The 24,850-nt window shown below is 34.4% G+C and overlaps 1 protein-coding gene across 25 annotated transcripts in view; it reads left to right on the forward strand.

Moving 5' to 3' along the window:
• Positions 1 to 24,850, forward strand: part of DCDC1 (doublecortin domain containing 1) — a 482,427-nt gene that overhangs the window by 260,692 nt on the left and 196,885 nt on the right. For all 25 annotated transcript variants that reach the window (XR_007403614.1, XR_007403613.1, XR_007403622.1 and 22 more), the window contains 3 exons: positions 340 to 400; positions 10,591 to 10,725; positions 11,118 to 11,275. Coding sequence is in view for 3 of the 25 variants with exons in the window: in XM_035701486.2 (XP_035557379.2) it covers positions 340 to 400; positions 10,591 to 10,725; positions 11,118 to 11,275 (354 nt within the window). In the remaining 22 variants the exon portion in view is untranslated. The remainder of the gene's footprint in view (positions 1 to 339; positions 401 to 10,590; positions 10,726 to 11,117; positions 11,276 to 24,850) is intronic.

Genomic DNA, 24,850 nt, shown 5'->3' on the forward strand with positions numbered 1-24,850 from the left:
GAGGGTCTTTTGGGGGTCAGAAGTTTCTATATTTTTATTGATTCTATTTATTCTCTAAAACTCTTAATTACTGTTGCCATGGGTAATGTACACCACTACTACCACCACCACACCAACTCCACCACCACTGTTTTGGGTACCAAGGTAATAGGTTGTCTTAGGGAAGGAAAGCTTTAGTTGCTGAGGTAGCAGTGAGGATGGTATAATGGTAGAAGCCTTGGGAGAGTCTGGGCAGTCCTCCTTCTGCCAGAATATGGAAAATGATCCTTTCATTGAAACCTACAAAACGTTTCAGCATGGTGAAAAGTTGTCAGTCTCTAAATTACATTTTCATTACAGACATAAAGGAGATAATTCTCAGAAGTGGGTGTTTGGAACTGACAGCTGCATTTATTCTAAGGTAAGGACTTCGTAAGCTACTGCTTTTATTCCTAAATTTTTCTGTTCCCAGAATCTTATAAATATTCTTATTGTTAAAAGCAAGAAATGTTTTTTCTGCACAAATAATTCCCTGTGTGCAGAAGTTTAGAATTTAACTTAACTCAGTACTTCCTTGTGAGGTTTTGTTTGAATTTAAAATACAAGTTCTCTAAAACCAAGAATAATTATTTCCAATTCATCACTATGATACAACCCAGCATTTCAGGGCACCAGGTATTTTTTTTAAATTATTTCTATTGATTTTAAATTAAATTGATTATTTTTATTGAGGTCTAATTGACATATAACACTGTGTAAATTGAAGACATACAAAATGTTGATTTGTTACTTTATATATTGCACTATGATTATTATAGCATTCACTAGCATGTCTATCACATCATATAATAATTATGTCTTTTTTGTGGAGATTAAGATTTACTCTCAAAAAACTTTCAAGCATGTAATACATTATTGTTAACTATCATCACGATGCTATGCATTAGGTCTCCAGGATTTATTGATCTAATAGTTGCAAATTTGCACCAATAAACAACCTCTCAATTCTCTCATCCTCTAGCCCCTCGTAACCTCTATTCCTTTCTCTGTTTATAGGAGTACAGCTCTTTAAGATTCCACATATAAGTGATATAATGCAGTATTTGTCTTTGTCTGACTAATCTCACTTAGCATAATATGCCCTCAAGGTCCATCCACGTGGTAGCAAATGGCAGGATTTCCTTCTTTGTCATGGCTGATTAATGTTCCATTGTATATAGCACATCTTTATTCATTCATCAGTTGGCACTTAGGTCATTTCCATATCTTGGCTATAGTGAGTAATGTTGCAGTAAACATGGGGGTGCAGGTATCTTTTTGATATCCACATCAGTTTTCTTAGTCATTAAAATGAAGAAATTAGCACTTTGGAAAACTGGCAACAGCTACTAAATTTGAACTTGTCTATATACAACCCACTGTCTATGCAACATGTCTATACAATATCTTAGGGAAAAGATATTTACTAAAATGTTAATAGCAGCACTAATTGTAGTAGCATCGACATGGAGATTACAGAAATGCTCATTAGCAGTAGAATGAATGGATAAATAAATTGTGACATTCAGTGGAATATATGTAGCAGAGTTGGAAAACTTCTGTGAAGGGTCAGATACTGAATAGTTGACGCTCTGTGAGCCATGCAATTCGTGTCCCAATTTCTCAACCCTGCCTTTGTAGCTTGAAAGCAGCCATACACAATATGTAAATAAATGGTATGGCTGTGTTTCAATACAATTTTATTTACAGAAACAGGTAGTTAGATTTAGATCATGGGCCTTAGTCTTCTGACTTTGGAAGATAGCAGTGCCAATAAACAAACTATAATTACCCATAACAATGAATATCAAAACTTAATGGTTTACAAAGAAACCAGATATAAGAGAATATACACTATATGATTAAAGTTGTTTAAACTTTAATACCAAGCAAAAACAACAAATCTGTTGTGTTAGAAGTCAGGAGAGTGGGTATAGTTGGAGGTTAGTGATAGGAGGAGTACTTCAGGTGTGTTGTGATAATGTTCCCTTTCTTGATCTGGGTGGTTAATTAAATAGGTATTTACTATAGTGAAAATGGATTGAATTGTATACTTAAGATTTATGTACTTTCTATACGTATATTATATTTGCATAAAAATTTGCCTCAATAATACTGGCCTTGAATTCTCAAGATTTTCTTCCTATTCTGTGATTCCAAGCCTAAATGGAATGTTAATCATTGATAACTAAGACAGGCAAAAATTAGGTTAATCACTGGTACCTGTGTTTGCCTCAGGATCCCACCATTATGATTTCAGAAATGCTAAATTACTCAGATGAATGGAATTGGACATACATAGTGTATTAATTTTTTAGGGCTGCTGTAACAAAGTGCCATAAACTGGTGGCTTAAACCACAGAAATTTATTCTCTCCAGTTGTGGAAGAGAATAAATCCACATTTATTCTGGATTTATAGAATGGAATAAGAGGAAGCCAGAGGTCTGAAATCAAGGTGCTAGCAGTGCTGTGCACCCTCTCAGTCCTCCTGGGGAAGCTTCTTTCTTCCTTGCTCTTGCCATCTCTGGCAGTCCCAGACATTCTTGACCATGGCAGCATAACTCCAGTCTCTGCCTCCATCTTCATATGACCATCTCCCTCTGTGTCTGAATCTTCACATGCCGTTCTCCTCCATGCATGTGTCTGTGTCCAAATTTTTCTCTTCTATGGCCTACCCTAAGGACCTAATATTAAATTAACTACATCTGCAGAGAACTTCTTTTAAAAAAAAAAAGAAGATTTTATATATTGATTTATGAAAGACACACAGAGAGAGACACAGGCAGAGGGAGAAGCAGGCTTCATGCAGGGAGCCCAATGTGGGACTCCATCCTGGAACTCCAGGATCACACCCTGAGCCAAAGGCAGATGCTCAACCACTGAGCCACCCAGGTGTCCCAAGAACGTCTTTCCAAATAAGGTCACATTCCCAGGTACCAAAGGTTAGGACCTCATTGTACTTCCGGGGGGAACACGATTCAACCTATAACACAGAGCATGCCAGTTATCCATATATTTCCTCTCAGTTTCAAATCTACCATTTATCACCAAGCATCTGCCTCCTGCAGCTTCATTGCTGAGGATTGCCAGGTGGCACTTTCACATAGTTTCCTTGAGCATGTTCCTCATGCATGGCTTTTTAGGGGTGTCACCAGCTAGGCACCTCCCTATGGCAGCTTCTTCTGGTGCTCCAAAGGCAAATTTAGGGTAAATCCTGTGGGTGAACTACCTCAGGGACTTCTTCAGCATCCAGTGAGCATTGGCTGTGGACTTTTCCATGTGGTTTGGATCTTAGCCTTGGGTTAGGCCTTTGCCTTGGGCATTCTATCTCAGGCCTAGCAGCACCGCTGCTCCCTATATGTGCTATTCACATATTCTATAGTGTTGTCTTTAACTTTTACTAGCCAATTTCCTGACAGTCTGATCCTCTGTTGCCAATTGTTTATATTAAACTTTTCCTGTTCAAATTACTACGTGGTTTATATCTCCTTATTGGACACTGACTGATAAAAAAAAATAATAGTTTTATTTCTGTAGTGTTCTAGAATTGCATTGTTGAGCTGTTATTTCATGACCTGCATCATTTTAAAAATTTAGAGACTTTGATACAATTTAAATTTAAAAAATAAGATAATAGCATTCCCTGGAGTAGTTATTTATTTGCACACTGGCTAAAATTCCAACCCAGTCACTTAACTTAATCAACCAGGACTACATACACTTTTAGCTTTGTTCCTAAGCAGGGAATTTGACATAGACATCAAATGGCAAAGCATTTTTCAAATAACCTTTATCCAACTTCATTCTGAGGTTCACCCTACTTTTCCCCTTGTCCTGTTTCTGACTGTACTACATTCCTGAGCCAGAAGCTCCAGGTTAGTGGAGAGGGAGTCACAGACAGACCAAAACTACTTATGCACCTTCGTAAAAACAAAAAGTACATTTTCTTTGAGAGAGAGAGAGAGAACAGGGAAAGGGGCAGAAGGAGAAGGAGAGAGAGAATCTTAAGTAAGCTCTATATTCAATGTGGAGCCTGACATGGGGCTTGATCATGCCCCTGAGATCATGACCTGGGCTGAAACTGAAATCAAGAGTCAGATGCTTAACTGACTGAGCTACCCAGGCGCCCCATAAAAAGTAGAGTTTTGAGACTGTACTAAAATATCCTTCTAGCATTTTGACCTGTACCTACACAGGAGCGCTTCATTCTGAGATATACCTAAACAGAGCAGACTCCTAGTACCCAGAACACAATTCTCTTCTATTTAAGTATTGCTCTTCCCTCCAACAGACACAGTAGAGCAGGACCAAGGTTTCAGTGTATTTTCTTTTCTTTCCCCAAATTCAGTGACCTAAACATCCACTTTTACTGGATAGCTTTTACCTGTCCCTTTCTTGCAATTTATAATTTCCTAATTATTCCCAATGGTACATTCCCAACAGTAGCTAGCAAATAGTTCATACTTCTGTGTTTCAAACACATGATTTTTTAAGAGGATTTTGATTCTAAAAATTTTAATGTTCCATTCCCAAACATAATTGCTGTTCTTTTTTTATTACAATTCACAGAGCAGAACTATTAATAAGGAATTTTATTCTTTTAGAGGTTTAGAAATTTTTATTAGATCTAAATTTAGTCACGTCCAAAATTATTTCCATCTAGTTAAGGCTAAAGTGGAGAATAATTCGATAATTATTTGTGACTGGATCATAAATGGAGCTCATTCCATTTATTAAAAAAAAGACAGAATTGCTTTAGGATATTAATAACTAATCTTGGCTCCACTACTTATTAGCTGTGTGGCATTATATAAGTCATTTAGTCTTTTGCAAGCTTCACATTATTTGTCTGCAAAAGGAAGATATTAATACTAACATGTTGAGTATTTGGCACAAATTCTGGCCTATCAAATGATTCTGGCATATTGATTCTACTTAATTGATAATTTGTAGATATGTAATAATAACATACAAATTTAAATATAACATTGACATTTTTCAATACTGTTTTTACTTGGATAAATTTCATTTCTTTTATTTGGCTTGTTTTTAAAGTTAAATATTACTCTATTCATTTGTAAAAAAACTAAAGTTAGATTACTTCCTTTATACAATCCGGCAGTTCTAGCTAAGTTAAAGATTTAGACTTTAACAGGGGACCATAAAATGTCTAGAAGAAAGCCTGGATTAAAGCATCTAACCCACACTAGTGGTGAGGAGACTTCTTTATGAGCATGCAAACAAAGATAGAATCCACAAAGGAGGGACGCCTGGGTGGCTCAATGGTTGAGCCTCTGCCTTCCACTTGGGGTGTGATCTTGGGATCTCAGGACCAAGTTCTGCCTTGGGCTCCCCATGAGGAGCCTGCTTCTCTCTCTGCCTTTCTCTCTGTGTCTCTCATGAATAAATAAATAAAGTCTGAAAAAAATCCACAAAGGAAAAAACTAATGGCCTTGAGTATGTAAAAATTTAAAAGTTCCTAAATCTTACGTCGCCTAACAAAGAGTAAATAGAGAAATATGACAAGCAGGGAAAATCTTTGCAATATAAATGCCGGAGATAGGATCGTACCCTTAGTATATAATCAACATGATAAAGCAGTAGAAAAGGATTGCCATTTCAATAGAAATATAGATAAAGGATGTGAAAGGGAAATACATGACAGAAGAAAAATTAGAAGAGCGAAACCAAATAAAAACATTCAGCCTGCTTAGAAATTAAAGAAATGTAAAACAGTGAGACAGTATTTTCTCCCTGTTAAACATCAGTAGATATAAAACTAGGAATATTCTAATATTGATGAAAATGTAAGAAAACAAACATGAACATTTTTTTTGTATTTATATTTAGAGGGGTTTTTTTTTTTTTGGTATTTTGTATTAGTTATCTATTGCTGTGTAACAAATTACCTTCAAACATAGTGACTTAAAACAACAGATATTTATTATCTCTGTTTCTGAGTCCAGGGACCTGGGAGTGGACTAGCTGGGTAGCTCTAATTCAAAGTCTTTCATGAGGCTGCAGTCAAGGTGTCAGCAAGTGCTGCAGTCATCTGAGACTTGACTAGGATGAAATATCTGCTTCTAAGCATACTTATATTGCTGTTGACAAGAGGCTTCAGTTTCTTGGCATATGGGCTTCTCCAAAGTATTGTTCACAACCTGAGCTAGTGAGATCCAAAAGAGCAAGAGAGAACAGGAGAACCAAATGGAAGCTATGGTGTGTCTCATAACCTAACCTCAGAAGTGAGGTAACAACACTTCTGGCATCTTCATTGGGTCACATATACCAATCCTGCTGTAATGTGGATGGAACCACACAAGGGTACAAATAATAGGAGACAAGGAACATTGGGTGCTGTTTAAGAGACTGGGATAATATTTCTGAGGGTTAGTTTAGCAATATTTATCAAAATCTATAAAAATACATATTCTTTTTGATTCAGAAATTCCTTTTTAAAAAATATTTTATTTATTCATTTATGAAAGACATAAAGAGAGAGGCAGAGACATAGGCAGAGGGAAAAGCAGGCTCTATGCAGGAAGCCCGATGTGCGACTTGATCCCGGGACTCCAGGATCACACCCTGAGCCAAAGGCAGACCCTCAACTGCTGAGCCACCCAGGTGTCCCTTGACTCAGAAATTCCACTTACAACAACTTACCCTAAGGCATTAATTAATAGTATGTATCATAATAGATCATTAAGGGTATTTATTAGAGCTTTGTTTATAATATTGAAAATTCAAAACAGGTAATCAACAGTGAGATTGTATAAATATATTAGATATGTCTTTATTATGGATACCATATGTTGATACTACAAATAATGTAGAATAATTAATGATGACAGAGGAAAATGCTAATGTGATTTGAGAAAAATCAGATAAGAAAACATTTATTTATACTGTATCAAAGATTGTTTGTGTGTGTGTGTGTAGAAACAAAACTGGAAGTTTCTACACAAAACAAGTGATAGGAGGATGAATAATTATTTTCTTTAAGTTTCTATGTATTTTCTAAGTTTTCTATAAAAGGCATTTATGATCAGAAAAAAAGAAGCACTTTTTAAAAATATTCCTGATCATGTACTGACCAAGAGGAGATAGAGCATCTAAGAGTTTAAGACATTAAATATTCTTAATATTTAAGACATATTTTGTAGACCTGCTTGCTGTATTTTTCATAAGGACATGAGTATTTCTGTGGAGCTCCAAGTTCAGTCAAATATGTGGACTAGTTTCTAATGTACATAGGAGTGAAAAAAAATCTCACAAATGGATGGGATCCTCTTTAGCAAGCAGAGAGTTATCTCCATATCCTGAAGGTGATTTTGGTCAGCATGAGATTCTGAGAAGATTCTTACTCAGTTTTCATAGAAAATTTCTCCCTCCCTCAAGGGAGTAGAACTTCTAGCCGCAAAGCTGGTAAATGGCACAGCTAGAATTTGAAGCCAGAAGAGTACAGTACTGTTAATCAGTGTGTACTGAGGCTATTAGTTAAAGTTTTTTAAGTGAGAATGATGTGATCAAAGATGTATTAGTAAATACATTATCATTTATACAATTATTGTTATACAAATCATTAAATTTATCTTCCAGTGGTGAGTGGATTTGAATGAGAAGAATATAATGAAGCCCAAAATGCTGAGGGACTTGGGAAATAATGAGGGTTAAGACAATAGGCATCAATTTGGAATAATGTGCAGGTGCACTGGGAGAAAAAAATCCAAAGATGAGGCTGACAACTCCCTAGAAGAGAAGATTAGAATTCCAGATTTTAGAGGAGGGAGTTGTTGATACTGGTGGTTTGAATGTTGAACTGGTAGGTGCCTGGTTAGAGATCAAGAGAACTTTGTCTTGGCACAGAGAATTCCAAAGAACTATGGTATCAAAATGTTAGAATAGTCATTACCTGGGGTGGGGATGGTTTAGAAAGATTCCAAATGGAAAATGCCAGGACAATTTGCAAATCTCTCCAAATATCTGGTGGGAGGATGAATAATAGAACTCATCACTCTGTGTTACTTGTGTATGTCTGCCACCTTAGCTAGACTGTCATGTCAACTCTAGGAAGGAGAGGCCATGACATTTTTTTTCTTTTTTTGGTCTTTGCTTCTGCTATGTCTAGCAGAACATTCAGATACATCATGGCTCTACCTTTTGGGGACAGCCTCAACCAGCTCATTGGATATATATTGAGGTTTCCCATGTTCCAGCTATGCTTTCTTCCAATAAGAGGAAAACATACCTCTGAAATAAACTTAGATAAAATGTCTTTACCTCTGTTAGAGGATTCAAAATATGATAGTTTCATACTATCAGAATATAAGGGATTTACAACTGTCAGAATTAGAGCCATGTTATTTACATGTGTTTGTTGGCCATTTATATACCCTCTTTGAAGAAATATCTTCTACCCAGATTCTTTGCTTATATTTTAATTAGGTTATTTGTCTTCTTATTATTGAGTTGTAAGGGGTCTGTATATATTCATTATATACATCCCTTATCAGACATATGATATGCAATTATTTTCTCCCATTTTGTAGGTTGCCTTTTCATTTTTTGAGGACCTTGTAGCACAAAAGTTTTAAATTTTGATATGGTAAAATTTAGCTATTTGTCTTTTGTCACTTGTACTTTTGGTGGAGTCCCTTACATTTTTTAAATAGACTTTATTTTTTAGAGCAGCTCTAAGTTCACAGCAAAATTGAGTGGAAAGTACAAAGAGTTCTCATAAACCCCATTTCCCCACACATGTACCACCTCCCCCACTATCAACATCCCATATAGTGTGGTCATTTGTTACAACTGATGGATCTACATTGACACATTATTGACCCAAAATCCATAATTTGCATTAGGGTTCACTTATAGTGTTGTATATTCTATGGGTTTGGATAAATGTATAATGACATTCATCCACCATTATAGTACGACGCAGAATTGTTTCACTGTCCTAAAAATTCTCTGTGCTCTGCCCATTCATCCTTCCCTTTCTGCTAACCCCTGGCAACTGATGATCTTTTTTTTCTTCCTATGTCTACAGTTTTGCCTTTGACAGAATGTCTTATAGTTGGAATCATACAATATGTAGCCTTTTCAGGTTGGCTTCTTTCACTTAGTAATATGCATTTAAGGTTCTGGAACCCCTTACATTTTCAACATTTTATATAGTTTCAAGAACAATGGTTAAAGTTATTCAGTATCTCTTTTTCCAGAACAATAAAAGGATTTTAGTGCCCTTTAATTATTCCCTGAACACCTCTTCATATTTTTGTCAGAACTTTAGTTCTACGCTTTAAAAACGAAGTTTATAATCACACTTGAGGCAGGATATCTAGGTTTTATGGGCTAGTAAACAAGCTGGATGACACTGAGCAAGTTGCTTAACTTCCATTTGTCTGTTTCCTTGTTTTTAAAATGGGCAAAATAATAATATCCATTTCAAAGGACTGTAGCAAGGATTAACATGTAAATATATTGTCATGTAGAAATCACTCTGATGCAATAGTAGCCTCCAAGTACACTCCTAGATAAGCTATCATAGATTTCATGGAACAGAAAGGTGCACAGACCAGATAAAATGCTCAGATCACAGTTTTTTGCTCAATTTCAAATATGAAGCAAAATGTATGGGAAGAAAGGTGCTTTAGATAGATGTAAGTGGGTTAAAGGGTCGTAATACCTGAATCTCTGCAAAATTGACATATCCTTTCTCTGTTGCATCACCCTTCTTTCTGATGATGTGGCTACAAGGCCCAGTGTGGAGGTTTGAACAAGGGTGCCCAACATGCTAAAGGTGTCTGAGGAAATGGCAACCACTTGCTCCATCAGAAAGCTTGTTGGCAAATACATTTGACCAATAGTTATGCTCTCCAGTTAGCCTGATGGGCAGCTATGCATCTTATTTGGCTGAAAAAAATCCAAAATCAGAGTCAGCAAGAGGTGGCCAATTAAAGATCTCACAATTATTATGTGTCTCAGTTGCTTCATTTATACTTAGCATGTTATTAGTATTTGTTGCTTCATTTATGTATGTAGCAAATCATGATTATTAAACGCCTACTTTGCCCTTCTATCCCTTTCTATCTGTGTTCATAGACTTATGCTCTAGTTACTTTCTGTCTGATACTCCTCAGGTTACTAACTTATCAATGCTTAATGCAGCTAATGCATTTCATCCATCCCATTTGTTTTCTTGTCTTCTAGAGCAGAAATGAATACTCCGAGACAATATAGAAATTGCACGTTTTATGTAGAAATAACTCAATAAATGCTAGCTATTATTATTATTATATAGTATGGCTTTAATATTTTCATATTATCATCTCTCTGAAAGTAAAGATTAGCAATCTAGTTAAACTTGATCAGAGTAAACAACTAACTGAAAATCCTAATATTAAAGGTGTTTGGCTTGATCTTGATCTGAATTAGATAATAAGGTACATTGTATTAATCAGACCTTCTTACTACGAATTTAATTTATCCTCCCATCATTACAGTTGTATAGATTATTGGCTGTTACTTACAAGGCTAGTAGTACTTTTAATGTTTTTCCTTTCCTTTAGGCTTATCCTCAGTTTGTTCTGACCTTCCTAGAGGAGCTAACTGCGCAAGTGGATGTGACCCAGACAGAGTATCACATTCACCATGGTGCCCGGACTACAACTCATCAGGAACATGGTAGCAGCTTAACAGAAGAGGTCAGTGTAGTGAGCCAGAGGCAAGACAGAAATAGATCTCTAAAATGTATTTTGAAAAGAGAAAATGTTCAAGTTGCTTTCAGGAGACAAGCACAAATTCACATCTTAATGATACTGATTGTTTAAAATCATATACATAATATAAATGTCTATATTCACATTTATATTTATATAAACATCATATAAACATTATTTTATTAAATAGTGGATGACCTAGTCGCTTTTGTTAGGACTGCTGCCTTTCCATCTGGCTGTATACAAATAATTTCTGTGCTGAATGAGGAAGACTGGAGGGACCCTAAAAAGTGTAATGTTAAATGTGGAGCATATATAGCTTAGATATTTCCACTCAATGAAAAGTAGCTACATTATTGTTATATTTCATTTATTAGGTTCTGCAAAAAAGTGCCACCGTCCCTGGTCTGAAGCAACTGCCAGAGCCTTCAGACACCCACTTAATGCCAGAAGGTTCTCTTGGGGAGACAAGGCAGCTGACAGTGGCACTGGTGAGGAAACTGGAAGAGAAACATCCTAAGGCTTCTGCTCAGAGGTAGGACACTGACAGAAGGGAGCTTTATTGCTCAATGACATTCGATGTTTTCCTTCAGTTTCATGTAAGATTGATTTCTTGAAGATTATTGAAATATCTCAAAAACCCTTTGGCTTTCAAGCACAGTTGTTTTCGGGTCACATTTGATGAAGAGAGGTGACATTTATGTGTATTTCATTAAGGCTTGATGCATAGTATTGTTTATAAATATACTTGAGAAGGGTTACTGTCCTGGGATCTCACTAAAATACTCTGAAATAACATAATTAAAGTGATACTGAGCATATTTCCAATTGTGAAAATACCAAGAGGGCTTTAAGAACCTTATACCCACATAGATAAGCCTTTTTGCGTTTCATAACAACATTATTATATTTCGACCTGAGAGTAAATGAAAATGGATGGTCTTAAACAGTGATAATTTTAAAAATTGACATAATTTCTATAGAATAACACTAACCAATGACTTTGTTAACCAAATGAAAATAACCCTCGGTTGGAAAATAGAAGCTATTTCTCTGATTCTCTTTATTTAACTGGAAAGTTAATGTTTATTATTATAAGTAGTAGTGTTATTATTATTTTTGTTGAATTTGATGTTGTAAATCACAAAATGATGTTATAAATTGCAATTTTAATATGATAATTGTTGGAAATGAACTCTTAAAGGAGTAATATACTTTTTATTGTACTTACTAAAGTTTGAGAGAATTCCTAACTTTAAATATTCTAACTGTAGATAGAAATGTCAGTTGCATGAAGAAAGAAAAAAATGACTTTTAATATCTTTTTAAAAAAACTTTCCAGCCTTATAGAGATAGTTGGCATATAACATTGTATAAGTTTAATGTATACAATATGACAGCTTTTATTTCAATTAAAAGCTATCTTATATTTTTAAATTATACATTGTTGCCTCAGATTTTAACAGAAGGGGAGTATTTTTTTCCTGATAACAAATTTGACTTTTCAATTTATTGTCTCTTTGTTATCTAAACCTCACTTTGGTTTTGTTATTTTGAGTAAGATAGAGCACATAAACAAAAGAACAAATTTAGTACCTTGCTGTATAATAGTCTGGAAATATCTTGGACCTGTACAGAGACTTAAGTTCTAGCTTCTTTTTCTGCTACTTGCTTTTTAATCATATATGATTCTCAACTCTCTGATACCCCCAACATGACCCCAAAGCCACAGCTATTCAGCGGGGCCACTCTGTTCAGGTCACTAGAATGTAGTCACTTGGGAGCAATCTTTGAAGTTTTCATGTTAAACAGGAACTCAGGGAAAACTGAGCCACTGGAGAACTTAAGTACTATTTTATGAGACCGTTGTTGGCCTTTCTAGACTCTCTTGGCAGCCACTTCTACTGTAAGCTTTTTGAGAGCATGAGGGGGTCTTGTCATTATCCTGGGTTCTACTCAAAGAGGCACAGGTTCCTGCTGCTCCCAGATTTCTGAAACCTACATGGGATTTCTGTGTTTGTCACCTGTTGGCCGTGGTCCTAGTGGGTCAGTGTACAGGGACTCCAGTGATAACTCCTAATTTCCCATGACTCCCTCCTTCCCCAGCCTGGAAATATTTTCTATGAGGATGGAGGGCACTAGGTGGTTGAGGGGTTTGATTTGTCTTCTGTATTTTGTTGTTCTATCTCCTCTGAAGCAGTACAGTCTGATGATGGGACATTGGGAGAAATGTATATAGTATTAGGGAATGTGAGCCAAAAAATCTTCACAAAACTAACAGAAAAACAAACAACAAAGCAGTTCATGTCACTTAACATAATACTTGTTTGAGTTGTTAAAATTAATTGTCTTTAAATTTTCAGGAATATAGGAAGCGCTCAATGAGTGGTCTGTGCAAATGTGTTGAAAACAAGTAGAGTAGAAAACACTTTTTAATAGAGGTTGTAGTTAGACTTGTGATTTTTAGTCAATAGGAATTGACTAAATATATTTGGAATTTATTTCATAAGAAAATTCCCAGGACCCTTATCTTAGTAAGCCTTTCTCAGGTTTTGTGTCTCAGGCTACAGCAACTCTTCTAGCCTTCTCTCTCTCTCTCCCCCTCTCTCTTTTTTTTCTTAAAGCCACGGGGATTTATCTTCATTCTACTCTCCACCTCCACGATTTACCATAATAGATGTAATTTCAGTTTCTCTCCTTCTTTCTGTTCCTTAACAAAGTTATTTTGAGTAGAGAGTAAGTACTTAAAGCAATTACTTTCCTCCCATTTTGGAAGGAATTGTTGGGCAAAATTAGAACATGGTACTGAATTTGGCATATTGATTACTTTGAAACTTAGGTTGTCTTATTAGGTTTACATGCTGTCCAAATATAAGAGAATCAGTGCATTAAATTATCACAGCCTTAAGGGAGGGCTTTACATTTTCTTGCTTTTATCAATGATAATTTTACAAAATACAGAAAAAAATCATCACAAAAAATAAAGGAATAATGTGAAATGATCTGAGCTGTGGAAATTGGAGAAAGAAATAAAATTTTAGAACAAAAAACACTAATGAGCAAATAATCTGGAGAAAGAACATACAATTGAAAAGAATAAAAAGATGCAGAGATATAAATGTATATTATTTCCTTTGAAGTAGCCAAAGAAGGAGAGAACCACAAGTAGCCAAATGTGAGGAAAGACAGAAAGATTGGGATGCCTGGGTGGCTCAGCAGTTGAGCACCTGCCTCTGGCCCAGAGTGTGATCCTGGGGTCCTGGGATTGAGTCCCACTTCGGGCTCCCTGCATGGAGCCTGCTTCTCTCTCTGCCTGTGTCTCTGCCTCTCTTGCTCTCTCTGTGTCTCTCATTAATAAATAAATAAAATCTTAAAAAAAGAGAGAGAGAGATTGGTAGTTAGTGACAGGTAATATGTGAAAATGAAAGATAATATTCAATTTTTAACATATATGACTTCATGTCAGTGCTTTATGTGCATTATTGCCCAATAATCTATGAGGTATGTAAATAGAGGTATTCATCTCTCTTTTTCTGATAAACAAATTGAGGCATGGAGAGATTAAGTTACTTCCCTAAGGCCTTCCAGGTAGTAATTTAAGGCAGGCCTATCTGAGACCAAAGTCTTTTTCTTAGCCTCTATGCTATTTGGCCTAATTATTCATGTTCTGTCTTAGAGATTATTCCAAATCTTTAGCCTTTCAAATGGGGCCTATCATTTTAACTGAGTATCTTGGAAAAGGGCTGTTAAATAAAGTAAAACAGAGGATCATAGGGGAATAGAGGAATAAATAAAACAAGACAACATCAGAGAGGGAGACAAACCATAAGAGACTCTTAATCATAGGAAGCAAACTGAGGGTTGCTGGAGGGAGGTGGTGGGGACATTGTATAACTGGATGATGGTCATTAAGGAGGGTATGTGATGTAATGAGCCCTGGGTATTATATAAGACTGATGAATCACTGAACTCTACCTCTGAAACTAGTAATACATAATATGTTAATTAATTGGGTTTAAATTTAAAAACATAAAAGATTAATTCTGTAAATAAATTAATGGAACATTACAAAATTTTTAAAAGAGTGGAATGGTTTAGAAAGAGAATAAATGATATGTCAATATATGCAGCTTTTAGTGAAGACTAAATAAGAGGTAGAAAATATTAAGGGAGACTGTGAACCACTGTCTTCTTACTGAATCCAACAGCCTAGATTTACTGATTTATAGAGACTTGCACTGAATGGATTAGAGATTTAAAAAAATCTCTTAATAGCTGACTATAACTTGTCATAATTAGCCAAGGTATTTCCCACCTTGAATGGTATCTCACTTTGCATACTCTAAATTTGGTGATAGGTAACGAATAGTTGTCATTTGTTGAACACTTACCATGTGTCAACTGCTATTGGAAGTACTTATTTTTATAATAATGTTATACATTTTTTAAATTATTGTCACAATAATCTGATGGTGGAGGGACTCTTAAAACTAATAAAGATACAGCATCTGAACTCAGAGTGATTTCATTATGTGCCCAGTTATGCAGCTGGAGATGAGAGAGCTGGGGTTCAAACCCACAACCATTTGGATCTATGCTTCTAACCACTGTTTTATTACTCTTTCCTAGTAGTATTTATTCCAGTGATTTTATAAAAGGATGGCATCATGTTGAATAGTCACTTGAAGTTATTACTAAAATTTTATGTGTATTATATCATAAAAACTTGATTGGACTATTGCCATTTTGATGGATGCACTATTTTAAATTATATCCTTAAAAAAACTATAACAATCACCACAAATCCGCAAACCAGGCTTTCCCATCTGCAGAATCATTTAATATACATTTCAAACATTTGTGGAAAGGAGTCTGATTATTGATCTTTACTATTATTTTTTTTGTAATGTGGAAAAAAATTATTTTTCCTGTTGAAGAAAAAAAGAAAATCTCTTACTGTGTGAGGTCTTTAATCTGAAGTTCCTAGTTCATGATAGGTTATATTTTCTTGTTTGCTTTAGCAACACTTAAAGTGTTTTTTTTCTTCTTCTATCAGTGAGATATGGAAATGTGGCTGTCTCCTTGCTTGGATAAACTGAATTGTGCGTACATTTAATTCTAAGTTTGGTCCAAAATAAAATAAATGCCATATTCTGGCATCTTTAAGTGTCTGGAATGTGTTTGTTTACATTAGTTTATCCGATGGAGCCTTTTACCTTATTTAAATTGAATAGGGGGTGGGGAAGGACTGGGACAGCCAACAAAGCACACTGACCCAGCTTGTCACCCAGTGACCTGTGAGAAGGAAATAATGAACTGTGAGTAGCTGTCATCTTAACTGTTTCTGACAGTTTGCCTTTGGGCACATCTGTGTTAGTTGCATTGGAAAGGCCTTTGTTCTTTTCCCACTAGTGACTTTGTGGAGCGCTGAGGGGTTTGCTAGCTACTGTACTCTTAACTGGCCCCTTCCTTCCCAGGGAAGCAAGCAGCTGCCATGGATCACACTGACATTTCTCTTCATGACTCAACTTGGCATGTACTTCACTCTTTCAAAAAAGAACATAAATTTAAAGTTCTTTGATTTTTTTCATTTAAAATATACTTCAGTATCTCATGAGTTTTGACACTAACAACGAAGCAAGTTATAAAACATGTTTAGTATTATCCTAATTTTATATGGATAGAGGTAAAGATGAATCAACAGCTAACCAGACGGGCAGATGACTTGAAGGAAAATATATCCAAATATTGACAGCTGTTATTGAGTTTCAAATTTTTATTTGTTATTTTCCAACTTTCAATAATTGATGATTATATTTGCAATAGGACAAAATCAATATGCGTTATGAAAAACATTTTTGATGTAGATGCTTTTGATAATATGCTTTTTTAGCAGGAATATTTGGACTAAAGTAGGTAAGGATATATTCTATTTTGTTTCACATTTTCCACTGCTACTTTTTTTTTTTAAGATTTTATTTATTGATTCACGAGAGACATAGAAAGAGAGAGAGGCAGAGACACAGGCAGAGAGAGAAGCAGGCTCCATGCAGGGAGCCCGATGCGGGATTTGATCCTGCGCCTCCAGGATCACAACCTGGGCCGAAGGTGGCACTAAACCGCTGAGCCACCCGGGCTGCCCCTCCACTGCTACGTTTTAAATGAGTTTTCATCTAAACTTTTAAATATTGCAGTATTTACATTTTAAAGTTAATCTAGTGCATAAAATTGTTATAATCATTAGGAGATGTAATTTGATAAGAAACAGGTGTTTCTGTCCCCTGGTTTCCCGAAATATCACTATTTCAATCACAACAAATGCAGAACATTCTGAATAATACATATCAGACCCGAAGAGAATTGTTTAAATTAAAATCAAAGCTTTGTTTATAAAATATAATTTCTGAATCAGTTTTAAAACCTTATTTACATTTTTACAATTGCTATAAAAACAGTTCTTCTGGTATAATTAAGTCTGGCTACAATTGGTGGCATTCACTTAGTTGTATTTACCTTTCCAAGAAAATATAAATCCAAACAATACTGCATTGATCAATTTTGATAAGGCCTTTTTTTATTCATCCAATAGAAGAAATGAAGCTTGAAAGAAATGACATTCTTTTTTCTGCATTCAAGGTTTTTCTCTCAGTAACAGTTTTGAGATGCACTAACTAATGGAACTATATTATAGTCTTTCGCTTTTCAAAGAAAGGTAAATTAATAATAATGAGAAATTCTTTAAGCAGACAAATGATGATGGTGTCTATATGATTATAAACAGTAAAAAAAAACACATATTGAAAATTGAAAGTCATATTCTAATTTTCTTGAGTATTCAATAGCATATGATTTATTACTATTCAATAATTTATGTAGTTTTGCATATAGTTGATGGTAATCTGTAAGCATCTTCTGCTTATAACATTCTTCTCATTTTGTTCATCATATATCAACAGTTTTTAATAGAGACAGTGAATGTGTGGGTCAGTTTTTGTTTTGTTTTTTTTAGAGGGAGAGAGAGATGGGGGACAGTTGGAGGGGGAGAGAGAGAGAGAGAGAATCTTAAGCAGACTCCACACCCATTTTGGAACCAGACACCGGGCTCTATCTCAAAACCTGAGATCATCACCTGAGCCAAAATCAAGAGTTGGATGCTTAACTGAAAGAGCCATGCAGGTGCCCCAGGTCAATTTTGATAATAGACTATCTTTTTAAGGAAAGCAAACTGCCTAAATTGCTACACTCAAATTCTTATTTCTAGAAGTCTTACCAATTAAGACAAATGTTAATATAATAATTATCTTTGATATTCGCCAAATCTAATTACACTTCCTAGGATTAAACTCTCATAGTAGGTTAAATTTGTGGCCTGGCTCTTGGAATGCTCAGCTTTAAGCATTGGCCTTTAACTCTTTTATAGTGTAGTTGTATATAGTATATACAACACCAAGATTATGGTGTTGTATTTAAGAATATAAAATTATTGTGTATTCCAGACATGCAGAGTTATGCTTATAATTTTTTTTGAATTAGAAAAGTCAAATATCCTGATATTGGCTGATACTGATGCCTGTTTGTGTTTTGATATATTTTTAAATGAATTCCCATATATTCTCTGTGAATTAAAATAAAGCAAACAAGTAATCTAATTGCACCTGCTTCTTTGAAACAAAGTCCAAGTCAGACATTCCAAAAGATTAGATTTATATCCATAAATGTGCATTAATTAAAAAATTATCAAAGGCTTTCAAATAAACATTTTATGATTAATTTTTGTTCTCACTTACTGCCCAAACCTTCAATTATGCTGCTTAATTTCAATGTTTTAAAATGCACTATTTATCTTTCTGTTTTATTCAGTATTGTCTATAAAGCTATTCAAGGTAGGAATGGGAAACTCTATTCCTACATTCTTCAAACTAGAATGTCTATATAGTATCATAATAGTGAAAGTAGTAGGTAGGTAATGAGGTTATAGATTTGAGTGGATGTGGATGGACAAGGAGGAGACTAGTGGGAAGAAGTGTTAGGGCAATATATGGAATTGGGTGAAAGCAGAATTCAAGCAGTCAAGGTACTTGTAGATTAGCTTCCTAACTCGTCTGCCTCCTTTGACTCCTGTTCCCTGACAATCCATTGTCCACTTAAAGACCAGAGTGATCCTTTTGTATTCATAAGTCAGATCTTGGAATCCTTAGCTTCAGATCATCCGATAATTTTTTATTTCCTTTAGAATGAAACCCAAGCCCTTACTAAATGCTTACATGCCTACTTTACTAGGTCCCTGTCTGAACACCATTCTCCCCACCCTTCCTCTGCTCCAGCCAGCCTGGCTTCCCAGCAAGGTCTTAGGGTTGCCATGCATGCTCACAACCTGGAATTTTCTTTTCCCTGCCCTATTTGTCTTCAAGGTACTAACTTTGCCTATCATATACATAATTATTTTCTGTCTGAGTTTCCTCATTAGAATGTAAACTCCATTTTAGCAGGAACTTTACTCCCATCTGTACCTCCAGGGCCATAACATACCTAGTACATAGTGGACACTTAATACAAGGTTGTTGAATGAATGAATGAATGAATGAACGAAGTAGTGTAATTAATGGAAATAAGAAAATAGAAAAGGAGGTAATCTGGTCATTTATATGTGTATCCAATATCCTTACTGTTGGATAGCTGCAGCCCTATGACCTACTCATATGTCAATCTAAAACAACCTATAACAATCCAAAACAACCTCTAACAATGGTTTTCTGATTTCCAAACTTCTCATTTCTTTCATTGTTTTTAAGTGTGTGAATATCTATTGAGCATTGTCTATATTCCAAACAGCATCCGAGGCACTGGGGATACAGTACTGAAAAGACAGATGTACTTTCCTGCCTCCCAGAGCTGCCCCCTTAGACTCTAACAGGGAAGGGAGATACTAGACAAATCACTACAGTAGAGAGAGAGTGATGAATGTATTGCAGGGAGAAGGTAGTTCATCCTAAACACTCCTCCTTTGAGTGATACGCCTTTGAAGTATGACTCTGAACATCTCACTTACTCACAATTCTCTTCATTTCCTACTAAGTTCAAGAAACATCAACTAGCGGACCCATTGCACTGTATTCTTATGGCAGACCCTCCTTGTTCTTATCCAGGACCAGACTGACCATACTTGCATTATGCTGGGTTTGACCAAAATGCTCTTATTTCCTTTTTCCTATCTAAACTCCTACCCTCTGCAAGGTCCATTTTCACTGGCTTTTCTTTTTTTTTTTTTTTTCACCTTTCTTTTTTCTGATATCTACATCCAAGGAAATAAATTTTCCTCTAAGCATGGCTTTAGCTTCATTCCACCAATTTAATGTCTTATATTCATTGTCATTCCCATTTTATTATAGTCTTTGATCCATGGATTATTCAGAAGTATATTTCTTAAATCTCCATATATTTAAAACATTTTTTATTTGTACGTTTGTTTTTGACTTCTAGATTTATTTCACTGTGGTTGAAGAACATTTTTGGTATGATCTCAACTCTGCCATTTATTGAGATTTGCATTATGGCCCCCTCAATATCTGGACAATTTCTATAAATGATCCACGTATACTTGAAAAGAATATGTATTCTATAGTCTGGAGGTGCAGTGTTCTACATATGTCAGTTAAATCAAGTTTGTTTGATAAATGTGTTCTCAGTATATGCTTACTGATATTTTGTCTGCCTGTTAGATCATTTACTGAGAGAAACTTGGTTAAAATCTTCCACTATAATTGTGGATTTGTCTATTTCTCCTTTTATTTTATGACTATTCCTTTTCTATAATTTGAAGCTATTTATTGAGTGCATTTAATTTGAGAATTTTACCATCTTTCTGATGAATTAAACCTTATGCTAATATGGAATGTTTCTCTTTATCTCCAGTAATTTTTTTGACTATAGTTTATCTCATTTTATATATGGTGACCTCAGCTTTTTTTATCAGAGTTTGTATGATGTATTTTTGTATCCTTTTATTTTTAGATTTGATCTTTATATTGAAGGAGTGCTTTGTTTGAAAGATTATAGTTTTTTAATGCAGTATGATAATGTGTCTTTTCATTGAAGTATTTAGTCCATTTATTGATAATATAATTATTGATATTTGGAGTTAGATATTAAATCTAACATGCTATTTGATTTTTACAGTATATTCTATGTCCTGTTATCTTCCCCTCTCTCCCTTTTTGCCTTCTCTTGGATTTATTGAGTATTTTATATTATTTTATTCACTTCCTCCCAATTATCTTGGTAGTTTTACATGCTTTTAGTGATTATTCTAGAGATTATAATACTTCCTTGACCTATTTACATCTAATATAAATTAATATTTTTAGGGGCACCTGAGTGGCTCAGTGGTTAAGCATCTGCCTTTGGCTCAGGTCGTGATCCCAGGGTCCTGGGATGGAGTCCTGCATCAGGCTCCCTGAAGGGAGCCTGCTTCTCCCTCTATCTATGTCTCTACCTCTCTATGTCTCTCATGAATAAATAAGTAAAATCTTTTTAAAAATTAATGTTTTTACCACTTCTCAGATAATTCAAGGACCTTGGAACTCCTACTCTCCTTGTATATATATGCTTTCTGAATAAAGGCTGATGTATGTTTTAATTCTATATGTATTTCAAACTCTACAAAACATCATAATTATTATTTTTTAGTCAATATTCAGTTAGTCTTAGCCACATTTTTAATTGTCCTGTTGATCTTTCTGTATCTCTGGATTTCCATCAGGAATCACTGAATATCTGTTTTAAGAATATCCTTTAATATTTCCTTAGGTATGAGTCTGCTGCTCATTAATTTTCTCTGTTTTTAATTGTCTTAAGATATATATGTTTCACTTCCATATATTCACTTTCATATTTTTACTGAGTGTGAAACTAGGTTGTCAGCTACTTTTTTAGAACACATTGGAAATATAATCCCATTGTCTTTGACTTCCATTTTGTTTATTTTAATTGAGAAGTCAGGTATAAATCTTATTGGTCCTTTGAAGACAATGTTGTTTTTCTCTGGTGATTTTAAGATTATCCTTTGTATTTGGTTTTTACTATGATTTTTCTTAGTGTTTGTGTGTGCACGTTATTTTTGTTTTGTATTTATAATACTTGAGGGTTTAGGGCTTAAGTCAGTGGCCTCCAGTATTTTATCAGTTTTGGGAAATTGTCTGCAATTTTTTCTTCAAATACTGTTTCAGTTGCATTTCCTCTCCTCTGAAGCAACACTAATGACATATATATATATATATATATATATATTCCTTTTTTACTCTGAACTTTGTTTCTTATGCTCTATTTTTTATTTTCCACCTTTTGTCTCTTTAAGCTTTAGTGTGGATATTTTCTTTTGACCTGTCTCTCAGATCATTAATTCTCCAACTCTTCAAATTTGCTGCTAAGCCATATATTGAATTCCTAATGTGTGCTATGGTATTTTTCAGGAATAAATTTTCCATTTGGTTTTTATAGCTAATATTACAATTTAATCATTCTTCTGTTATTCAACAATTTAGGTAGTTTTCAATATTTCAAGTTTATAAACTGCACTATAAGAAACATCTTTTACTTTGTCCAGAATGCATTCATTCAATCTATGAGTATTTATTAAGCATCTTAGTTTTTCTGCCCAAAAATTTGTTGGACACTAAGAATTAAAAATATATGCAAAAATCCCTGATTTTCCTGAATTCAGTGTCATATAGCATTTGCCTACCATGTTACTAGTGAAAAATCTGACTATGATTTTAAAAATTGCATTGATTTTGAGGTTTGTTGAGTTACTGTTTTTATTTTCTGGGTTTATAAATATTTTCTATTTTATAAATTAGCTGACCAAAGAAGGGGCCTAAGTCTGCCTTTCTAATAGCATTTTATTTTCTCTCTTAAAACATAAGTCATCCTTTATTTATTTTATTTTTTTCATGCTTTCAAATTGGACTACAGAGTTAGACAAACTATACACTCTACCTTACTATCCTAGAATTATTTTTACTTTCTAAAAAGAGAAATACTAGGAATCAATCCTTAATCATGAATACAAATACTTATGAAAACTAAGTTGTTTTTGTCTTCGGTTAAGTTACTTAAGAATGATTATGTTGTGGTTCATCTGATCATTTCAATTGCCCAGCAATTTATTGATTTGAATACAGCTAACTGACAATCTTTTTGATTGACTCAATATCATCAGTATGTTTGTCATGAGTCCATTCTTTTTTGCAAAAAGTCTCTAATTGGCCCATTCTGTGAATTAGAGGCAAGGCGATCAACTGAGCAGACAAAACAATATTCTAATATTCATATGCTCAGAATACATAGTTATTGATTTGGTGATTTTAGTATCAAAATTTAAATCTTTGACTTCCGTTGCTAAACTTTGTTCACTGTGTTCTCTCCTGTTCAGTTGCTCCCTAATACTTGAGAGTCAATTCATTTATATATGATACATAAGCATTAATTTCTCACTTTTATACTCAGTCATACATTTGATAAATGTTTTTGAGTGCCTCTACTATTAAGAGGTACGATATAGCTTCCTAATTGACATCTCAGAACCTGCAGTGAGATTGGCCTAGTTTCCAGTCCTAGTTGTAAGTACTCACGGTTTGATTTTGTGTAAGCTAATTAATATCACTGATGCTAATTTCCTCACATATAAAGGGAGATAGCAATTATTGTGAAGTTTAAATGATATCATGGATATTAATGTTTAGCTCAATTCCTGGCACATAGTAAAGACTCAGTAAATGGTAGCCTTTATGATGATAATGATCTTATTAGTGTTGATGTTAGTATTAAATGAACAATATCATAAAGATCCAAACCAATTCCTGCCTTTAAAAATTCTGAAATTTTCATTGCAGCTGTGCACTGCAAAATTTTTAATGTTACTCAAAAAGAAATTTTTGAGTTCTCATTGGCTATAGAGAATTATACTACATAGTATTTGAGTATGTCTTTTAAAAAATATCCCTCAGAATTTAAGGAATATATACATACTAAATATGTATATTCATAAAGAAATAACTTAATGGTGACAAACTACAGTCATGCTATAAAAATGTGTTCTTAGCTTTTTGTGAATAAAAGAAATTGGATATATCAAATCACTGTATCACCAAGTTGGGGGATACAAATAAGTATGATAGTCTGTTCTCAAGTAAGTTAAATATAGTTGGAGAGACAAAGCAAAGAGATTAACATTTTAATGACTGTTATTATTTTTTATTACTAATATTTATCATTAAACTTTTGGGTAAACAAAATAAAAGGAAGAGGGAAAATACATAATTCTGTATTATTAATTTTTAATTTTTCTCTCTTATGTTTTGTTGTCATAATTACAAAAATGGGGACATGTTAATTTTTTGTGTTTAATAACAATACCAGACATTAACATGTTCTTAAACATTTTTCCACAGCATTAACTATATGTCTATATTATTGTTGCTTAGTGTGAATCTTAATTTGTGTAACCAGTGCCACATTATAGGACTTTAAGATGTGTTGAAGTTTTTTGCTCTTATAAACAAGATGACAATAAACAACAAATAGAAACCTAAAACATAATTTAGGTGTTTGACAATAACAATCTCAAACAGGATTTTCACACAGCAGTACACACACACACACACACACACACACAAGCACATGGACACACCCACACACCCACAGGGGCATGCACAACTAACTGGTGACATTTAAGAGTTCTGGGTTGCCACAATATCAATTGCTTGGTTTTGATACTGCACCATAGTTGTATAAAATATTATTTTTGAGAGAAACTGGAGAAAGAGTTTATGGTACTTCTCTAAACATTTCTTTGTGACCTCGTGTGAATTTATAATAATTACTTCAAAATGAAATGTTTATAAAAGAAAACACTTCCAAAGTAGAAATATGTGGGGCTAAGGACAGAATATATGTGAAAGGAGAGCTCTTCAGAAAGAAAATTACTTGACTGCACTCCTGATCTATGCAGGCTCAATACTAAGAAACATTTATTAAAAAACAATGTATAAAAATATTTATCTGGAGCCTCTGAAGAAAGGACCATTATTAGCACTAGACACCAAGTGTTTCT

Source organism: Canis lupus, chromosome 18, assembly GCF_003254725.2.
Source record: "Canis lupus dingo isolate Sandy chromosome 18, ASM325472v2, whole genome shotgun sequence".
In the NCBI taxonomy this organism is placed as follows: domain Eukaryota; kingdom Metazoa; phylum Chordata; class Mammalia; order Carnivora; family Canidae; genus Canis; species Canis lupus.